The 21854-nt window shown below is 44.0% G+C and overlaps 2 protein-coding genes across 2 annotated transcripts in view; one reads left to right on the top strand and one right to left on the bottom strand.

Moving 5' to 3' along the window:
• Positions 1–350: 350 nt before the first annotated feature.
• LOC133985461 (NLR family CARD domain-containing protein 3-like) lies at positions 351–17481 on the bottom strand. Its single transcript, XM_062425094.1, has 11 exons — positions 17408–17481; positions 14695–14796; positions 14436–14597; positions 14236–14352; positions 13712–13790; positions 13322–13550; positions 8599–10396; positions 8321–8494; positions 7774–7947; positions 2899–2945; positions 351–2777 (listed from the first exon to the last, which is right to left on the bottom strand). The coding sequence occupies exons 2-11, from the start codon at positions 14781–14783 to the stop codon at positions 2155–2157; spliced, it is 3492 nt and encodes a 1163-aa protein (XP_062281078.1). The 5' UTR covers positions 14784–14796; positions 17408–17481; the 3' UTR covers positions 351–2154.
• Positions 17482–17834: 353 nt separating this feature from the next.
• The window catches only part of tbc1d2 (TBC1 domain family, member 2), a 30190-nt gene continuing 26170 nt past the window's right edge, over positions 17835–21854 (top strand). The window contains exon 1 of the mRNA XM_062426182.1: positions 17835–17840. Within this exon, the coding sequence (XP_062282166.1) occupies positions 17835–17840 (6 nt within the window). The remainder of the gene's footprint in view (positions 17841–21854) is intronic.

The following is a 21854-nucleotide window of genomic DNA, read 5'->3' as shown; positions in this document are numbered from 1 at the left end:
ACTTACTGTATGTCAAAAACACACAACAGCTCATGGACTTCTCCTCTCTAAAGCTGTGTTCACATCATATGGGATGGATAGTAGAGACGGGAAACATTCCCATGTTTACAACGTGTGAGCGTTCATGTCACAGAACAAATCAAGATGCTGCATGATTACAGAGTTGGTGGAATGAGTTTAATAATTAAGCTCAGGTTAATCAGGGGGCTCCACCTCCTTACTCAGGAGGAACAACTCATTCATTAAATGATTCATTAATACATCTCAATAAATCAATACATTTTGATAAATCAGTGAAATGTCTGAATCCGTGGTTCCCTGCATCACTTCAAAGAAAAGACAAACAACAATTAAGTTCATTTAAGGATTTTATTAACCAAGAAAATACAAATAAATGTGATGCTGAACTTGCATTACAATATGAATTCAACAGATTGTTATTCAATATAACGGCATGAATGAAAGATGGTGAATGATGAATTTAATGAAGGAAGCTAAGTAACGTTTATGTTTTACTGAGTTTTAAAGAAACTTTTAATGAATGGATCTGACATCAACCCTCGATTAAAGCCAATCAGATTCATCCCAGCTACCTGTGAGAATCTCATTTCCTAACTTTTGCCAAGACCTGAAATATAATGATGCTGGGCCATGCCCACAACATTCACATGAAGGATCTATTTCTGGGAAAATGTTATTAAGTTTTTGTTTCGACCAATGTAGACGGTGAGTTATCTTAAATTGTAGAAGATGCAGACTGAAGAATTATGAGTCTGTGCGAGAACCATCTGCCATTGCACCTCTGTAATCTCCCAACCCAAGTCCTCCTGCCACGCCAATCTCAGATGGTCCATGGTTGTTGTGGACAGTTTCTTATATATTCTTCAAATATTTCCAATGGAAGTTTCTTAAGAACCAACATTTCCTTCAATTAAATCAGAACAGAACTGAGGTCATTGTTTTTGGCAGTAAAGAGAAGAGGATTACTGTCAGTAAACATCTGGAGTCACTCTCTCTAAGAACTAAAGACCAGGTTTGAAACCTTGTGGTGCTGATAGACTCAGATCGGACCTTCAGCATCAAATCACCAAACAGCTTCTATCAGAGTGAAGGTTTTATGTCTCAGACCAGGAGAAGCTGATTCATGCTTTCATCTCCAGGAGACTCGACTACTGTAACGGTCTCCTGACATTAAACAGCTGCAGCTCCTAAAGTCTGGATTATGTGTCTAGTGTGAGTGTAAGTGTACTGTGCTTGAGTACGCTACACTTCCCTGGTACGGTACGGTTGGAAGAGGTGTGCTTAGGCACGGTACACTTGGTCACGCATGAACACTAGGGAATCATATTGTTCCCTAAAATAAGATGTTTTATCTCCCCGGAAAAAGAAGCCAATGTTCCAGGAATCCCAACACTAGCGGAGCCCTGGTTATTTCACAAGCAACACTAAATGCAACGAGGAGACATTATGTATGTATGGGTTCCCAATCCGTATTATTTTATCATTATTAAGGCAAAAGAACTCAGTTTATGTCCATGGACATTATAATGAAAAGGCTAAAGGCTTAATATTAGTTAGCATCCAGCGTGCTGCGTGGACTTCATTACATCTGCTGCACCGCTGCTACAATTATGAAATGCTAAGTTTATTATCTGTGACTGTGACTCATAAAAGTCATATTTTACTAATCTGCATTATATAAACTAACTTTAGTTAAAGTCATTTGGCGACTTCTAAGTCATTAAACTAAGTCTTACTTTTACTGGAGTAAAGAGTTGAATCAGGACGTCTGCTTTTACTAGAGTCTTTTTACACCAGTATCTAGTACTGCATACTACACAGGCAGGACTCAGAAGAACAAGCTGCACTTTTTAATCATCGTTGTGTTAATTGATCGGCTGTGTTGTGTTTTACCGGCGCACAGCACGCCAACACACACCTGTGCATGTTTTATGAGAGTAAACTGTCTATAGGTTTCTGTGCAATGTGTTGGAGGCAACTGTGCTTGAGTACACTTGGGTTTGAGGTAATGTGAGTGCAGGCCAGCGGGGGACAGGGGAGGGGGGACATCCGTGCTTCAGCACGGTACGGAACAACTGGCCCTAGTGTGAGTGCGCCCTAGGAAAGTTTCTCTAACAGGAGAGACTCTCCCTCCTACAGACCACACAGAGACACTGAGGAACCAGAACTGATAGACCAGAACCCAAACCCAGCATACAGAGGTTCAGTGAATGTGGTGTTGAAGGTGTGGAGGTGGATCAGTGTGTCAGAGGAGACTCTGTAGAAGGACAGAGTGCCAGCAGGACAGTCCACATACACTGCTACTCTGTTAGAGACAGAGGAGGAGGAGGAGGAGGAGGAGGAGGAGGAGGAGGAGGAGGAGGAGGAGGAAGAGGAGGAGGAGGAGGAGGAAGAGGAGGAGGAGGAGGAGATGGATGTGCTTCTGTTATTGTGAAAGACAGAGTAACGACCATCATCAGAGGAGCAGTACAGACACCAGGACTGATCGTTCCCTCCAAACCAACAGTCATCTCTGTTTCCTTTCCTCCTGATTCCTCTGTAACTCACTGATATATCAACTCCTCCTCTCCACTCAACCTCCCAGTAACATCGACCAGTCAGAACATTTCTACACAGCAGCTGAGGCCGGTGATCAAATCTGTCTGGATGATCAGGATATGACTGAACCTCCTCCACACGTGTCACCTTCCTGTTGATGTCAGACAGTTTGAGGTTTCTGTTCATTGTGTTTGGATCCAGTTCCAGTTCACAGGCATCTGATGGAGAGAAAGAGACACAATACAGCTGCAGTTATTGATGATGACATCATCTTCATCCTCAGTAGGATGTGAATGAGTGATGTCACAGTTTGATGAATGAAATGAAAAACACACTTACACTTCCTCAGACCTGGTGTCAACCATCGGACTCCAGCAGGCTGCAGGCTGAAAGGAGGAGGGGGGTCAGAGCAGCACGTTCTCTTTCAGCATGCTAACATGGACATGACATCACTCTAGAAAAAGTCAGCCATATGTTTCCCCTGCAGCTCTGATCCTGATCACACTGAGGAGCTTTGCTGTTGGGCCGGACGGCTTCCCAACTGAATTTTAAAAAAAATTCTCAGGCAAACTAATCCCTCTTCTAAAAAATGTCTATGCTGAAGCTCTTGAGCGTGAGACACTCCCCCCTACAATGACCCAGGCCACCATTTCCGTGCTCCTTAAGAAAGGAAAGGACCCCCTGAAATGTGAATCATATCGTCCTGTAAGCCTTCTTTTCTGTGACTACAAGATCTTAACTAAAGTTCTGGCTAGTAGATTGGAGTCTGTCATACATACAGTGATCGACCCAGATCCGACTGGTTTTATTACAGGGCGGCAGTTTTTTAGCAATGTACATAGACTTTTTAATATTCTCTATTCTCCGGAAAAGTCACAATCTGCAGAGGTCTTGCTCTCCCTCGACGCACACAAAGCGTTCGATCGTATTGAGTATAAATATCTATTTGCGACGCTGGAGAGGTTTGGTTTTGGACGAGCCTTTTGTTCCTGGATAAAGGTCTTGTATCTACACCACTGGCCTCGGTTCGCACTAATAAGACAATCTCCAATTATTTTCCTATATGTAAGGGGACATGACAGTGCTGCCCCCTGAGCCTGCTTTTATTCGACCTGGCCATTGAACCGCTGGCAGTTGCACTAAGGAGTACTGGGGAGCTCAGGGGTATTGACAGGGGGGGCAAACTCACAAGCTGTCCCATATGCGGACGACCTGATCTGTCCAACCCTTCCATCTCTATACCTAAGGCATTAGAAATTATTTCTAGCTTTGGGAAGATCTCAGGCTACAAAATCAACCTTACTAAGAGACTGCTCTTCCCTATTAACGACCAGGCTCAACGGATGTCCTTCCACATATATCCACTAAAAGAAACTCGTGACACTTTTACATATCTAGGTGTATCAGTAACCCGTGAATATAGTGATTTTCAAACAGAATTTTAAACCAGCCCTAGAGAAGGCCAAGCAGGACCTTGTCCGTTCGTCAGCATTGCCTATATCGCTTGCCGGCAGAGTCAATTGTGTTAAAATGACAATTATGCCCAGGTTCTTATTCTTGTTTAATACAGTTCACATTTTTATCCCAAAGTCCTTTTTTAAAGAGTTAGATAAATCCATATCCGTCTTTATATGGAATAAGACCATCCCACGGATAAGGGGGGCGCATCTTGAGAAACAGAAAGAGGCTGGAGGTTTAGCATTACCAAATTTTCTACAATACTATTGGGCGGCTAATATTTATAAATTGTCATACTGGGTCTCTGCATTTTATGAGGGGGATGGACCTGTATGGATTGAAATGGAACAATACTCCACCCATCCTGTGTCCCTACCTTCTTTAGTATGTGTGCCACTACCACTTAGTAAACAGCGCCTCACAAACAATCCTGTTGTGAGTGGCTCACTACGAATATGGTCTCAATTTAGGACTCACTTCAAACATAGAAAAGCTATGTCCTCTCTCCCAATCTCGGCTAATGCACTCTTCCCGCCCTCACTCATGGACACAGGCTTTAAGTTATGATTCAGGAATGGTCTGAAACGGGTGAAGGATCTTTTCAAGGACGGTGTGTTCATGTCTTTTGAGCAGCTTGTAGGCGAGTACAATATCCCCAGATCACAGTCATTAAGTTATCTGCAGGTGTGCGGCTTTGTTCGTAAGCACTTTCCTTCCTTTCCGTCACTCCCACCAAATGACTGGATGGATGAGTGTTTGGGTGGAGATCCAGACCAAAGAGGGGGAGTGAGCAGACTTTATGAGAGAATTCAAATGATAGCCTCTCCTTCACTTAATAATATTAGGGCAGCGTGGGAGGAGGAACTGGGATTTGAAGTTTCAGATGATTCCTGGGAAAGTGTAATTAGGAGAGTACACTCAAGTTCAATTTGTATCAGACATGGTTTGCTCCAGTTCAAAGTGCTCCACAGGCTCCATTTGTCTAAAAGCAAACTGGCCAGGATATATCCAGAGGTGGATCCGACTTGCTCCCGATGCTCCCAGGCTCCGGCCACCATCTATCACATGTTTTGGGCATGCCCTAAGTTGGTACAGTTTTGGTCCTCAATTTTTGACACATTCTCTTATATCTGCAACAAAGAGATAAGCCCTGCTCCTGAAATCGCATTGTTCGGTGTGGCCCCTGCTGAGGTGGCGATATCTAGGGCACAGGCAGATGCCATCGCCTTTTCATCCCTACTAGCCAGGCGCCTTATTTTGTGTAACTGGAAATCAGTTAGACCTCCCATGCACAGGCATGGGTTGGGGATGTAATGGCACATTTGAAACTTGAGAAATTGAAACACTCAATCAGGGGATCAACCCAGAAGTTTTACAATGTCTGGCAGCCGTTTTTGAACTACTTTGATCTGCAGTTCCCAGCCAGGGACACTGAGACTACTACATAACTGACCATCAATCTCTGTAACGGGTTAAAATTGTACGCTTTAATTTTAGTTTCTATCATTGTTTTTATTATTATTGTTATTATTTTTATTTATGTATTTTGTTTTTATTTTTGTTTTTATTATTTTTTTATTTGTTTTTTTATTTTTATTTATCTATTCTTTTTATATATACATTATGGAGTTTTATAACAAAGTTCAGGAACAGAGACCACGCCCCATACCCTCTCAATTTCCTCTCAAGCAGTACTTAAGTCACACCCTATCAGCTATCCCCCTTCGTCTCAATCCGAATACCCCTCCCCCCCCACCCTCTTTCTAATGTTCTCTCTTTTTGTTTATTACAGGAACTGGGGATCTGCACTCCAGACCAGAAGCAGAGACAGCTCCCCCACCCAGAGTCTCATCATTCCCCGGTTGCCTTCCTACACTCACCTAGGAGACGGGTACAGCATCCTGCGCCTCCTCACCAACCTGACAACCGGCTCCAACTCGCACCCACACTACATCCTAAACCTCTATTCTTTTCTTCTCCCCCTCCCCTACATCCCATCCCTTCCCCCATCCCCACGACCCTCACTTCTCCCTCCATACCCTACGACCCCTCGACCCTAACCCCTCATCCCACCTCTTCAACCTTTCGACCTTCATCCCTTTCGACCCTCACCCCCCATCCCTACCCTTCGACCCTCACCCCCCATCCTTCCTTCCCTATCCCTCAACCCTTTTTCTAATTCACACAATAAATACTTAAACTCATATCTCAGTTGGCGTGGTCTTTGTTAGTGAATTATGTTGTTATTATTGTTGCTTTATTTTCCATATATTTTGTAACTGCTGTTTGCAGCCTTGTTGACTGTGTTGTTCTGTATGTGTTTGCAATATAAAAAGCCAATAAAAATATTTGAATATATATATACCTGAGAGTGTCCACCTGTCCATACCTGAGAGTGTCCACCTGTCTGTCCATACCTGAGAGTGTCCATCTGTCCATACCTGAGAGTGTCCACCTGTCTGTCCATACCTGAGAGTGTCCACATGTCTGTCCATACCTGAGAGTGTCCACCTGTCCATACCTGAGAGTGTCCACCTGTCTGTCTATACCTGAGAGTGTCCACCTGTCTGTCCATACCTGAGAGTGTCCACATGTCTGTCCATACCTGAGAGTGTCCACCTGTCTGTCCATACCTGAGAGTGTCCAGTCTCCAGTGTGGATCCTTCAGTCCAGCAGACAGAAGCTTCTCTCCTGAGTCTCCTGGATGATTGTAGCTCAGGTCCAGCTCTCTCAGATGGGAGGGGTTGGAGCTCAGAGCTGAGGCCAGAGAAGCACAGCCTTCCTCTGTGATCAGACATCCTGACAGACTGAACACACACAAAACAACACACATGTCACATGATCTGAGATCACTGCAGGACTGGAAGCTCCTGTGTTTATTACTGTCATCACCAATGTGTTTCTGTCATCTTTACAGTTAAACTTCATACTTTCAGTCACTACTTCTCAATTCAGATGACCAACCACTGTAAAGCTTTTATTGTGAAGTACTTCCAGCTTCCTGTAACCTTAGTCAACATGATGTTAGTGACTGCTAACTCTTCACTGCTAAAATGGATGTAAATAAAATAATACTTATTAAAAAGCAGCCACAGTAAGCTGATTAGATGAAGAGCTGCAGGTGACAGACTCTGACTACAGTTTGTATGAACATCAAACCTCCAACACGTCACAGAGGTAAATGACTCCGTCTCAGATGCTCACAGTTGAATACAGAACAGGAATCACAACTAATGTGGCAAATAAGGACTGAACACTGTGGAAATAACAGTAAAAAGTAACAGAAACAAACATTTCTGACTCCTTCATTCAGTTTCAGTGATCATCCAGTTTTAAGGTTGTTTGAAACTAAAGAAGAATTAAATGGTGGTTAACCAGATAACAGCTGAGGTGAAGTGTCATATCACCATGGTGAGTAACAATCACTATCATCCCAGCACAGATACTGCTCTGAGATTAAAAGAGACTACAACTGTTACTAACATCTGTTCACTGAATAACTGTCTGTGTGTTTTACTTTGGGCCAGTTACACAGTTCTTCATTCAGTTTGTGAATCTTAAAACTCCTCTCTGGTATTTCAGGTTCCAACAGCAGAGACACAACAAAACTAATAAATATATATTAATAGAAAGTTATTCACAGGGTCTAAACACATGCTGAAGATAATCTGAGTAGAGAACATGTCCAGGTGTTTATCTCCTCATATAAATCACAGTTTAAATGATGATCAGTTGAACAGGTTGATGAATCCTGACCTGAGGGTTTCCAGTGTACAGTGTGGACTCTCCAGTCCAGCAGAAAGCTGCTTCACTCCTGAATCCTGCAGGTTGTTGTTACTCAGGTCCAGATCTCTCAGACTAGAGGACTGGGAGCTGAGAACTGAGGACAGAGCTGCACAGCTTCTCTCTGAGAGGTAACAGTCAGTCAGTCTGAAGACACAATAATGAACAAGTCTAAACTGTGATGATATATAATCTCTGCCAAGCACCAGCTACAATCTTTGGTGTTCTGTTCTAAACCAGCTGGAGATGTGACAGTTAAAAATAACGTAATCAGAATAAATAGTAATACAGTAATATAAATCACATGGTATTAAAACATGATGAGCTTCTTTATGTCAGTCAAAGATGATATCTGTGTGCTGAGCTGTTCATGAAGTTAAAGTAGAGAAACTGGTCAGATTTTCTAAACTGTGAAATTTTAAATCCTGATGAAGAAATACTGACAGAGAGGCAGTTTAAACTGTATGGTGTTAATAGTTTAGAAAGTATCTTGAATCAGTTCAAACAAACATGATCTGACCTGAGAGTTTCCAGGGTACAGTGTGGACTCTCCAGTCCAGCAGAAAGCTGCTTCACTCCTGAATCCGGCAGGTTGTTGTTACTCAGGTCCAGATCTCTCAGACTAGAGGACTGGGAGCTGAGAACTGAGGACAGAGCTGCACAGCTTCTCTCTGAGAGGTTACAGCCATTCAGTCTGGGAAATACATTTGGAAAAACAATCATTTATTATTCCTCCCAAAAATGTGTTTGACTGAATGAATGTCTTTAAAATCAATCAATAACTATCTGAGTACTTACAGAGCTTTGTTGGAGGCATTGACCACTGGCAGCAGCCTCAGAAGAGCCTCCTCTGAAGCAGAGTATTTCTTCAGGTCAAACAAGTCCAGATCTTCTTCTGATGACAGTAAGATGAAGATCAGAGCTGACCACTGAGCAGGAGACAGTTTATCTGTGGAGAGACTTCCTGATCTCAGGTACCATTGGATCTGCTCCACTAGAGAACGATCATTCAGTTCATTCAGACAGTGGAACAGATTGATGCTTCTCTCTGCAGACAGATTCTCACTGATCTTCTTCTTGATGTACTTGACTGTTTTCTGTTTGGTCTTTGAGCTACTTCCTGTCTGTGTCAGCAGACCTCGTAGGAGAGTCTGATTGGTCTGCAGTGAAAGACCCAGGAGAAAGCGAAGGAACAAGTCCAGGTGTCCATTTCGACTCTTCAAGGCCTTGTCCACAGCACTCTGGTAGAAATGTGTTGATTTGCCTCTGATCACTTCAGACCGCTGTGATGTTGTTTTTTGTTCTGCCAGCAGATTGACTTCAGACTTGATGAATGTCAGATGGACATGAAGAGCAGCCAGAAACTCCTGAAGGCTCAGATGGGCGAAGCAGAACACCTTGTCCTGGTACAGCCCTCTCTCCTCTTTAAAGACCTGTGTGAAGACTCCTGAGCACACTGAGGCTGCTCTGATATCGATGCCACACTCTGTCAGGTCTGATTCATAGAAGATCAGGTTGCCTTTCTGCAGCTGCTCAAAAGCCAGTTTTCCCAGAGACTCAATCATCTTCCTGCTCTCTGGACTCCAGTGTGGATCTGTCTCAGCTCCTCCATCATACTTGATGTTCTTTAGTTTGGACTGAACCACCAGGAAGTGGATGTACATCTCAGTCAGGGTCTTGGGCAGCTCTCCTCCCTCTCTGCTTTTCAACACATCCTCCAGAACTGTAGCAGTGATCCAGCAGAAGACTGGGATGTGGCACATGATGTGGAGGCTTCGTGATGTCTTGATGTGGGAGATGATGGTGCTGGCCTGCTCCTCATCTCTGAATCTCTTCCTGAAGTACTCCTCCTTCTGTGGGTCAGTGAACCCTCTGACCTCTGTCACCATGCCGACACACTCAGGAGGGATCTGATTGGCTGCTGCAGGTCGTGTGGTTATCCAGAGGCGAGCAGAGGGGAGCAGTTTCCCCCTGATGAGGTTTGTCAGCAGCACATCCACTGAGGTGGACTCTGTTACATCAGTCAGGATCTCAGTGTTGTGGAAGTCCAGAGGAAGTCGACACTCATCCAGACCGTCAAAGATGAACACAACCTGGAACTCTTCAAACCTGCAGATTCCTGCTTCTTTGGTTTCAGTAAAGAAGTGATGAACAAGTTCCACCAAGCTGTACTTTTTCTCTTTCAGCACATTCAGCTCTCTGAAAGTGAATGGAAATGTGAAGTGTATGTCCTGGTTGGCTTTGTCTTCAGCCCAGTCCAGAGTGAACTTCTGTGTTAAGACTGTTTTCCCAATGCCAGCCACTCCCTTTGTCATCACTGTTCTGATTGGTTCATCTCTTCCAGGTGAGGCTTTAAAGATGTCTTCTTGTCTGATTGTTGTTTCTGGTCTGTCTGGTTTCCTGGATGCTGTTTCAATCTGTCTGACATCATGTTGATCATTGACCTCTGCAGTCCCTCCCTCTGTGATGTAGAGCGGTGTGTAGATCTGATTCAGAAGGGTTGGGTTTCCTGCTTTAGAGATCCCCTCAAACAGACACTGGAACTTCTTCTGCAGGTTAGACTTGAGTTTACGTCGACACTTTGCAGCAGGAGTTCCTGAATGAACAAACACAAAAGAGAATATAAACATATTTTATTTAAAATATCTCAGTAAATGTCTCATTTATCCATCATTTTTCAGAACATGGCAGCCACGTCGGTGCAGCGGCTTCTCGAGCTCCCGGTGATAAGCTTGTTTTTAGTTTTTGTGCTGCTGCTTGTGTAAATAAGCACTTAATTTATAGCTCCAGAGCACTTATGGACATTAAGGATGGCTTCATAATAAGTGTAAAAACCTGTACTCAAGTCTATGCTTGGTAGACTAAGACTACTGAGGACAGCGAACTGGCGCAGCACAGTGCAGCGGCTTGAGAGAAAGAGGAAGCGGTGTGCTCGAAGGCAGAAGAGGGGTAAGAGGGGCAGCCTAATAGCCAAGCTAAAGGCTAACAGGATACCGATCCCGTCACTCTCCCTGGCCAATGTCCAATCCCTAGACAACAAGATGGACTTAATTCACCTCAGGCTTGGGGTTTCCCAGGAGATGAGGAACTGTGCAGTACTCTGCTTTACGGAAACCTGGCTTAATGAGAACATACCGTACTCAGCGTTTCAGTTGGACGGACAGCTTCTCTTCCGACAAACTGTACTTTGGTGAGCAGCCATTGCTCCGAGGCAACTGAACATCTTACTGTTAAGTGCCGGCCACACAATTTTTCTCCCTGCGAGTTACAGCAGTGTTCATCATAGTTGTTTACATAGCTCCGGATGCTAATGCTAGCGTGGCTAGGAAGGAGCTCTATGATACCATCAGTTCGCTCCAAAACAAGCATCCGGAGGCTTTCTATGTGGTTGCAGGGGACTTCAACCGCGTAGAACTGACAGACATTTTGCCTAAGTTTTACCAACATGTCACCATACCGACTCGGGGAAATAACACTCTGGACCAGCTGTACACTAACAAGCAGCATGCTTACAGAGCTGTCCCCCCGCCTTCACCTCGGCCTCTCCAACCATATCTCCATCATGATGGTCCCTGACTACCGTCCCCTGCTAAAACGCAGCAGACCAACACAGAGAGCTGTCACAGTGTGGCCCAGGGATGCAGACTCTGTGCTGCAGGACTGCTTTCAATGCACAGACTGGCAGGTCTTTAGATAAGCAGCTGAAAAGGAGGGAGAAGTGGATTTAGAGGAATATAGTTCTGCTGTCCTCGGATACATCTCAAAGTGTGTTGATGATGTCACCACCACAAAGACTGTCACCATCTATCCAAACCAGAAACCTTGGCTAAATGCGGAGGTCAGGTCTGTGGTGAAAGCTAGGGATGCAGCATTCAGGTCTGGTGACCCAGAGGCAGAGCTGCCAGGAGGGACCTGACTGAGGGCATAAAGAGGGCTAAAGAGGCACATGCCCAGAACATACAGGGCCACTTCTCCACCAACAACCCTAGGGACATGTGGAAGGGCATTAAGTGCATCACCGATTGTAGCACCAAAGGTGCACAATGCCCCAGGGACCCCTCTCTGCCTGATGCCCTCAACAAATTCTATGCCCGCTTTGAGGACTCCAACACCTCTGCCCACTCCAGCACCAGAATCACCCCAACATCAGGAGAAGTGCCCCTCAGCAGAAGTGAGGAGAACCCTGCAAAAGATTAATCCTTGAAAAGTTGCTGGTCCAGATAACATACCTGGGCGGGTACTAAAGGGATGCGCGCATCAGCTCTCTGAGGTCTGACAGACATCTACAACATTTCACTATCACGGGCTGCTGTTCCTATCTGTCTGAAGACGGCCACCATCATCCCCGTCCCCAAAAGCTCAACAGTGACAGGCGGAAAGTTTGGGAAGGTGTGTAGATGTGAATCAGTTCCGAGAGATATGATGGTGCCAGGTTGGGAAGGATCTTGTAAGTGAGGAGTAGAATCTTAAAGTCAATGCGGGATTTGATAGGGAGCCAATGAAGTTGCTGCAGGGCAGGAGTGATGTGTTCAATAGAGGCGGTCCTGGTAATGATACGGGCGGCTGCGTTCTGTACCAGCTGGAGTTTGTGAAGAGATTTCAGAGGAAGTCCCCTCCTATACACCTTGCTGACGTATGACTGCAAATCACCCCAGCTGTCATGTTGTTGATGTTGTTGCAGTGGTGGGTTGCATCAATAACAATGATGAGTCTGCATACAGACAGGAGGTAGAACACCTAGAGAGTTGGTGTAGAGAAAACAACTTCTGCATCAATGTGAAGAAAACTCATGAGTTGGTTGTGGATTTCAGGAGGGCTAGACACATCCCCCCTCCCCTGCACATCAGAGGAACAGCTCTAGAGACGGTCTCCAGCGTCAGGCACCTCACTAACAACCTCACGTGGAGCAATAACATCTCTTGCCTTGTCAAAAAGGCCCTCCAGCAACTCTACTTCCTTAGGAGGCTGAGGCGTGCTGGACTTGGAAGCTCAGTCCTGACTTCATTCTACAGATGTGCAGTGAAGAGTGTCCTCTGCTCCTGGTAGCTGCACAGGGTGGTGAAGGCTGTGGGAGCCAGTTTACCCACCATCACAGACATTTACACTGCCAGATGCAGGAAAAGGGCCTCCAGCATCATTAAGGACCCCACTCACCCCAGACACTCACTGTTTGAGTGTCTTGGGTGCATCAGGACACAAGCTGTTAGGCTGCTGAACTCTGTTGGTCCCCTTTAATCCCACACATGCACACCCCTGCCCCCTCACCACGGACATGTGCAATAATATTGGATAATATTGGCTAATGGTGCTAGGAACAATCATTTCATTGTAAATTTTTATCTGATAAATTCTTATTTTCTATTGTTATTTACATATTTTTATATTAGTGTCATTTTTATTGCTCTTGGCTGGACCGGGCCTCAGTTCTTAATTTCGTACCTCTTCATGTCTATGCATATGTTGTTGGTATGACAATAAAGTTTCCTTGAATCATGTTAAATCTTTATAGAAATCCTCTTACTGCTCTGCAGACGCTCAGCCAGCTCCTCCTGCTTCATTCTCCTCAGGAAGTGCAGTGTGATCTTCAGAAATGCGTCTCTGCTTCTCCTCATCTGCTCTTCCTGCTCACCGTCCAACACCTCCTCATCCTCCCTCTGACTCTCTAAGCATTCTGGGTAATCTGGACTCAGAACCTTCTGCATCTTCTTCAGCTCGTTCTTCACAAAAGTGACGATGTTCTCCTCCAGCAGCTGGAACAGAATAATATATGAATGACACGATCAAACTAACATCATGAAGCAAACATCAGATCCATGTTGGACACACTGACAATCCACTGGTCTACAAAGTGCAGCATGGAGATGATTGTGAACACAATAGATGTAAAAGTAGTTGTTGTACATGTACAGACCATAAATATGGAGTCCAGGTGTGTTTTATGCTGCTGGGCAGACTGACCACTGGGAACCTCTGAGCTCTCCTGGTCCACTCTGTGGAGGAATCATGAAGAATGAGCTCACAGTATGTCTGTCCACACAGAGACAAACACAAGCTAAAGGTCCATCAAGTGATATTTGGATGTGAACAGAGAATCAGATGAGTCCCTGTAGTGGTAAAGCTTTACTAGTCCTGCTGATCCCACTGAGAATCAACAGCTCAGTCTGTTTGTAGCTTTCAGCTCAGTGTTTGGCTTCATCAGTCAGTTTGGTTTAGTCCCAACAGCTCTGAACAAACCTCCATACAGCTCTCCCTCCCTCACTGCACACTGCTGAAGTGCCCTGGAGCAAGGACAGACTGTGAACATGTGATGTGTTATCTCCATATTTAAATTATCATCACGTCTCCTCTCTATGACGGCCGGCTTTTCACTGACGAGGTCGGACAACACGTCATATAAAATTTCTAGCATAACGTTTACTGTCAGTTACAGCTTACATCTGATCAGCTGATGGACGTCCTTCTTTAAAACCAATGAATCGTTCATTTGACCGGTCACTCTTAAAGGACACACAGCTGGGTTCAGGTCCAGGAGATTCTGGTCTCTGATGGATCCTGAAACAACAACAGCTCTGATAAATGTGCATGTTGGATAGAAATGAAAAGTCTGTTCAGTGTTTGCAGCTTTACATTCTTACCTTCCATCAGCTGGTTGTCCACGTTTGAAATGTAAAGGTTCCTCAATGGACCGGTCACTCTTCATGGAAACACAGCTGGGTTCAGGTCCAGGTTCTGGTTCTGGTTCTGGTTCAGGTCCAGGTTCAGGTCCAGCAGAGTCTGGTCTGTGCTGCTTCTTTGTTCTTCAACACAACACACACAGATGTTTGAGTGTGAATAATGATGGTGGAGTGATGTGAGTGGAGAACAGTGATGGACAGTTAGAGATCCTCATCTCACCTCTGAGCTTTGGTCTGGCTGTCATGTTCCCCACACAGAGAGCTTTTAGAGGGAGGGACTCCCTCCTCTCTGTCCTCACACTGATCCATAGCAGAGAAACACCTTCACACAAACACAACAACATGCTCATTCATTACAACCAGCTGCACTTACAACTGTCCTTCCTTAATTTCACCACCAGATGGCGCCACAGTAATGATATTTATCATTTCTACTGAGGTTTAACTTTAAAGAACTCACAGTCAGAAGGTTCCAGTTCTCTGTTGGCTTTTCTTTTACCACTATAGAGCAGATTTAATGGAGATGAGCTGGTGATGGAGTCAGCTGTGTGGAGGAGAAATAAAAATACTCAGTTGTTACAGTTGTGTTATATTCTATTTTATCTTGTGTGAATTGTATATATGGATCAGTGTTAGATTATAAGGATCTAAGTAAAGATGTTTCTATGATTTATGGTTGAATGAATGGAGCATTGAACGTTGATGTTGCACATTACCAACATCATCTACAGTAAAGATTATAACAGGCAGAATAAGAGAGAACAAACTTCCTGTGATGAAGCAGAAACTCTGAATATTATTCTACAACCCCAATTCCAAAGAAGTTGGGACACTGTGTTAAATGTAAATAAAAACAGAATGCAATGATTTGCAAATCTCATAAACCCATATTATATTATATTATATTATATTATATTATATTATATTATATTATATTATATTATATTATATTATATTATATTATATTATATTCACAATAGAACATAGAAAACATATCAAATGTTGAACGTGACAAATTGTAACATTTTAAGAAAAAATTGAATTTGATGGCAGCAACATGTCTCAAAAAAGTTGGGACAGGGCCATGTTTACCACTGTGTAGCATCCCCTCGTCTTTTAACAACAGTCTGTAAACATCTGAGCAGACCAGCTGGAACTTTTGGAGTGGCATGTTGTCCCATTCTTATCTGATATAGGATTCAAGCTGCACAACTGTCCTCGGTCTCCTTTGTCGTATTTTTCGTTTCATGATGCACCAAATGTTTTCTGATTGGTGAAAGGTCTGGACTGCAGGCGGGTTAATCAGAGAGACCTAAGTACCTTATGGGAACTACAGGTCATGAGGAAGTCACATTATATTTTGAGTTCTTCGGGGCAAATCTTAAGAAGTGAATTTTCATTATTGCCTTCAGGGCGTCGCTATGCCAGCCTGCATGTAAGGGGGACCGTTAGTCCTTTATCCCCTCAGCTGCTGAACTAATCTATATGAGGTCCAGTTGTATCTGTTTGTTATTGCACTGAGCAGCTGGATACTGTAATGCATTTTAATCATATAGAGCTTGGATAGGGTTCCTCTTTATGAACTATTTATTGGACTAGAGCCTGCAGACTTTGCACACAGCTGCCAACTGTTCCTCTTCTATTTTCTTCTCTGTTTTTATCTTGTTATTTATGTTATGAGTATGTTGTGGTGCGAGCTGTCAAATGAATTACCCTCCAAGGGATTAATAACGTTGTCTTGAATCTTGAATAAAAGGTTTCAGATAAATAAAGGCTTATTGCTGGACTCTGGACATGAATGTCTTCACTAACAGCATGATACTGGTTATTAAAACATAAACCAGTTCAAAGGTTAATGTCTGGGTTAATTTTATGTCTAACTGTCAGTATATGATCACATGACACAGTACTAAATACATTTCAGTATTTAGATCAGAAATAACCCAAAAGTGTCAGCAGGGTTTATAATACAGGTGTGTGTGTGTGTGTGTGTGTGTGTCTGTGTGTGTGTGTGTGTGTGTGTGTGTGTGTGTGTGTGTGTGTGTGTGTGTGTGTGTGTGTGTCCTTACACAGCTGATAAACCAACTCATTATAAATAGTTAATGATTAACAGATATTCTCATGTAGACACATTAACTGGTGGAAACTTTAAGTCTTGATTAAATGTAAAGTCAACAATAGAAACTGTTTGATGAAAGCAGTAATATTAATATTTAGTAAAGGCTCAGCAAGGAAGCTGCTGACTTTCATTTCATCTGAATTGATCCTAATTAGCAGCAGCAGCCAACATAGTTATAATAAGTTATAATGAATTACAATTAATATATAAAATGAAAGGATGAATACACATGTATGTTCTGTGGTATTGTGATCGTGTCTCACTGACGTGATACTTTATAATGTACATTTAAATCCATCCAATCAGAGAGCTGCTGGCCTTTTAACTCTATGTGCTTTATATTATCCACATGTTGTAATAAGTCTCTTCTATATATGAACATGAGACTAAATACTGAATATTGATGAAGTCCAGAACAACGTCACCTCAACCACAGAACCAATGAACCAGATTTTAATCAAACTTTTCTCTACAGAATGAAACATTTATTACATCACTGTTGTATTTCATGGTATTTTACAGGTGTTTCTATTTTTCTGGTCACTTAGTGTGTCAACAGACTGAATTGTGACTAATCAAACGTTTCCAGTTTCCTGATGTTTCTGCTGCTGATCAGCGTCTTGTTAAAGTTAATTACAGTCAAAGAGGATTAATGAAGCTTCCACCAGTATTCAACAAAGCAACATAATAAATCTCTACTGCTGACACTAACATGATGAAACCTGCTGCTTACGTTACCTTTAGATGCTGAAAATCATTTTCATCAAGCTTCAACCAGGAAACCAAACGTAGGAAGAACAAACATGAAACTCACAGCAGGAAGATTTCAGGAGTCAGCTGATTGACAGAAAGTCTCAACTCTGAATGAATCTTTAACCAGAAGTTCACTTTGAATAAATATGATCAGCACAGCGCTGACCTTTGACCTTTGGAATAAAATACCTGGAGCAGCTAAAGTCAAACATTAACAGACTGTATTCATCCGTATCACACAGATTAAAAGTCAAAGTCGGCTTTATTGTCAATTTCTTCACATATTAAAGCTACAAAGGAGAAGACGTTTCTCACTATCCCACGGTGGAACAGATAAAGTGCACAACAGATAAGACATTTACTAATAATATAAAATAATAAATAAACAATAGATAGACAGTAAGATAAAATAAGACTTATGAGTCTACTTTGTATATGTAGGAAGTAGCAGCAGAAGTTTCTGTGTAGTTAAGTTGTGGTAGTGCAAAATGGCTGTAAGATGTATTTTAACAGATATAGTGCAAAAAGAACAGTCTGTTTGGGGGGGGGGGGGGGGGGTCAGCTTTCTGACAGCCTGGAGGATATGGCTGGAGGGAGTGAGGGGAGAGAGTTTAGGTTTCTGACAGCCTGGTGTCTTTCGGTGCGGCTACGGAGGCTCCTATACCTCCTTCCAGAGGGTAGGAGGGTAGGAGGCTCCTGTACCTCCTTCCAGAGGGTAGGAGGGTAGGAGGCTCCTATACCTCCTTCCAGAGGGTAGGAGGCTCCTATACCTCCTTCCAGAGGGTAGGAGGCTCCTATACCTCCTTCCAGAGAGTAGGAGGCTCCTATACGTCCTTCCAGAGGGTAGGAGGCTCCTATACCTCCTTCCAGAGGGTAGGAGGCTCCTATACCTCCTTCCAGAGGGTAGGAGGCTCCTATACCTCCTTCCAGAGGGTAGGAGGCTCCTATACCTCCTTCCAGAGAGTAGGAGGCTCCTATACGTCCTTCCAGAGGGTAGGAGGGTAGGAGGCTCCTATACGTCCTTCCAGAGGGTAGGAGGCTCCTATACCTCCTTCCAGAGGGTAGGAGGCTCCTATACCTCCTTCCAGAGGGTAGGAGGCTCCTATACCTCCTACCAGAGAGTAGGAGGGTAGGAGGCTCCTATACCTCCTTCCAGAGAGTAGGAGGGTAGGAGGCTCCTATACCTCCTTCCAGAGGGTAGGAGGGTAGGAGGCTCCTATACCTCCTTCCAGAGGGTAGGAGGGTCCTATGCCTCCTTCCAGAAGGTAAGATCAATCAATCAATCAATCTTTATTTGTATAGCGCCAAATCACAACAAGTTATCTCAAGGCACTTTACACATAGAGCAGGTTCTAAACCGAACTCTTCAAGTTTTAATTTATAAAGAGACCCAACATTCCCACATGAGCAGCATTTAGCGACAATGGCAAGAAAAAACTCCCTTTTAACAGGAAGAAACCTCAGGCAGAACCAGACTCACAGTGGGCGGCCATCTGCCTCGACCGGTTGGGGTAGAGGGGAGAGAGAGGAAGAATAGGAGAGAGAGAGAAGCACATTGAAAATAAACATTGAAGCTAGAAGGTCCGGGACTGGAATCTGTCATCCGGACGTCTACAGGCCCAGATTACCTGTGAGACGAGAAAGCACAGACAACTCCGGGGAAGAAGTTTAGGTTACTGAATGCATTAATAGTACATGAATGTTTTTTTTTTTTGTGATCAACTTTTTATTTTCTTTTTTATACTGAAAAACTTACAGTCAATAATACAACAATAAATCATGAGCCATGTATTCATATATACCCATACTTATAAAAGTACTGTATAGATACATGAAAGTGAACAATAAAACTAAAATAATAATAAAAAAAAAATAATATTAAATTACATGTGCATGTAATAAGGTCAAAGAAAAAACTACAAAATACATAAATAAATGACTACCCCAAACACAAACCACCCACCCCCTGGATCCAGATTCCAATAGCCTTAATCACACACTACAGTTGAAGCGCACGGAGGACAGTTAGGAGCGAGTTCCAAGCCTCTATTGCGGATTCTTTGGCTCTGTGTACTCGAGCTGTTGACAACTCTAAATAGACAATGTCCAGGTACGTTAAAATCCATGCTCGGAAGGAAAGTGAGTGAGGAGGTTTCCAGCGTGTGGCAATTAGTTTTTTTGCAGCTGTGATTCCCGCCAATAGTACATGAATGTTAATGGATATAGATGGATGGATAGAGAGAGAGAGGAGGAGGAGAGAGGAGCTCAGTGCATCATGGAGGTAGGAGTCCCCCGGCAGTCTAAGCCTATAGCAGGTAAGAGGGTCCTATACCTCCTTCCAGAGGGTAGGAGGGTAGGAGGCTCCTATACCTCCTTCCAGAGGGTAGGAGGGTAGGAGGCTCCTATACCTCCTTCCAGAGGGTAGGAGGGTAGGAGGCTCCTATACCTCCTTCCAGAGGGTAGGAGGGTAGGAGGCTCCTATACCTCCTTCCAGAGGGTAGGAGGCTCCTATACCTCCTTCCAGAGGGTAGGAGGCTCCTATACCTCCTTCCAGAGGGTAGGAGGGTCCTATACCTCCTTCCAGAGGGTAGGAGGGTAGGAGGCTCCTATACCTCCTTCCAGAGGGTAGGAGGCTCCTATACCTCCTTCCAGAGGGTAGGAGGGTCCTATACCTCCTTCCAGAGGGTAGGAGGGTAGGAGGCTCCTATACCTCCTTCCAGAGGGTAGGAGGGTAGGAGGCTCCTATACCTCCTTCCAGAGGGTAGGAGGGTAGGAGGCTCCTATACCTCCTTCCAGAGGGTAGGAGGCTCCTATACCTCCTTCCAGAGGGTAGGAGGCTCCTATACCTCCTTCCAGAGGGTAGGAGGGTCCTATACCTCCTTCCAGAGGGTAGGAGGGTAGGAGGCTCCTATACCTCCTTCCAGAGGGTAGGAGGCTCCTATACCTCCTTCCAGAGGGTAGGAGGGTCCTATACCTCCTTCCAGAGGGTAGGAGGGTAGGAGGCTCCTATACCTCCTTCCAGAGGGTAGGAGGGTAGGAGGCTCCTATACCTCCTTCCAGAGGGTAGGAGGGTAGGAGGCTCCTATACCTCCTTCCAGAGGGTAGGAGGGTAGGAGGCTCCTATACCTCCTTCCAGAGGGTAGGAGGCTCCTATACCTCCTTCCAGAGGGTAGGAGGCTCCTATACCTCCTTCCAGAGGGTAGGAGGGTCCTATACCTCCTTCCAGAGGGTAGGAGGGTAGGAGGCTCCTATACCTCCTTCCAGAGGGCAGGAGGGTAGGAGGCTCCTATACCTCCTTCCAGAGGGTAGGAGGCTCCTGTACCTCCTTCCAGAGAGTAGGAGGCTCCTGTACCTCCTTCCAGAGGGTAGGAGGCTCCTGTACCTCCTTCCAGAGGGTAGGAGGGCCACGGAGGCTCCTATACCTCCTTCCAGAGGGTAGGAGGGTGAACAGACTGTAGCTTTACGGGGGAGGCGGGTGGCGTATGTGTCTGATAAGGAGGGGGGTGGGGCACCAATGATCTTACCAGCTGTATTCACTATGTGTTGCAGTGCTTCCTGCTGTATGCAGCTACCCCCCCACACAGTGATGCAGTGATGTCGCCCGGTAGAATGAGTTCAAGATGATTTAGTCTTTATTGTCTCATCCATAAACATACAAACTATAATATATTACAGTCTGGTTTCTGCTGCTACACATCACAACCCTGACAGGAAACCAGGAACTTTATTTTGGTAGCTACATCTTATTGTGAAATTGAAGTATACTCACATGTTGATGTTTTTTATGGTAAAGGTACAAACTCAGTGTGATGACATTTGACAGCCTGTTTATTGACTGATTGATGGGCAGGTGCACTGAATGACTGGTGTAATGATGGTTTCTCAGTGTTGTAGTGAGTCAGTGTGTCCAGTAGGGGGCAGTGATCAGCCATTGTTCTAGTGACAGCAGCACTCACACCTTCAACACAAACATTCATGCTTCATATTATAATGGGTGGAAGTGGACTGTTAAAGTGATTCACTGATGAGTCTGACACCAGAGTAATGTTTAAGTCCTTTAACTGAACTTGAACTTACTGGCACTGATATTAAATCCAGCAGTGATCAGCTGATCCTGTTCTCTAGTCTCATTACTAACTAAATGTTATGAGCTTTCTGTGTTTATATAAAGAAAAAATCATCATTTGTAAATAAACAGTAAAACAAGTTGTCAGATAAATGTATCAAAGTAAAAAGTAGAACTTTATTAAACATGTATTATAAAAGCTTGGTGACAAAATATGTAAATAAAATAGAAATAAATAAATAAAATAATAAATAATAAATAATAAATAATAAATACACCATAAAGCATGAAGAGAGTAAATCAGAGGTACTATGAAGCTGGATATCTCTCTGTTACCTTGATAAGAGAAGTTCAGGCCTCAGGTGACTTTCACAACAAATCAAGTTAAGACTTGTTGTGAACTCAAACAGGAAGTGTGTCTCAGTAGAACACCACGTGGTAA

The sequence above is a fragment of the Scomber scombrus genome, chromosome 9, assembly GCF_963691925.1.
Source record: "Scomber scombrus chromosome 9, fScoSco1.1, whole genome shotgun sequence".
Taxonomy (NCBI): domain Eukaryota; kingdom Metazoa; phylum Chordata; class Actinopteri; order Scombriformes; family Scombridae; genus Scomber; species Scomber scombrus.
This window is presented reverse-complemented; position numbering and strand designations above follow the sequence as displayed.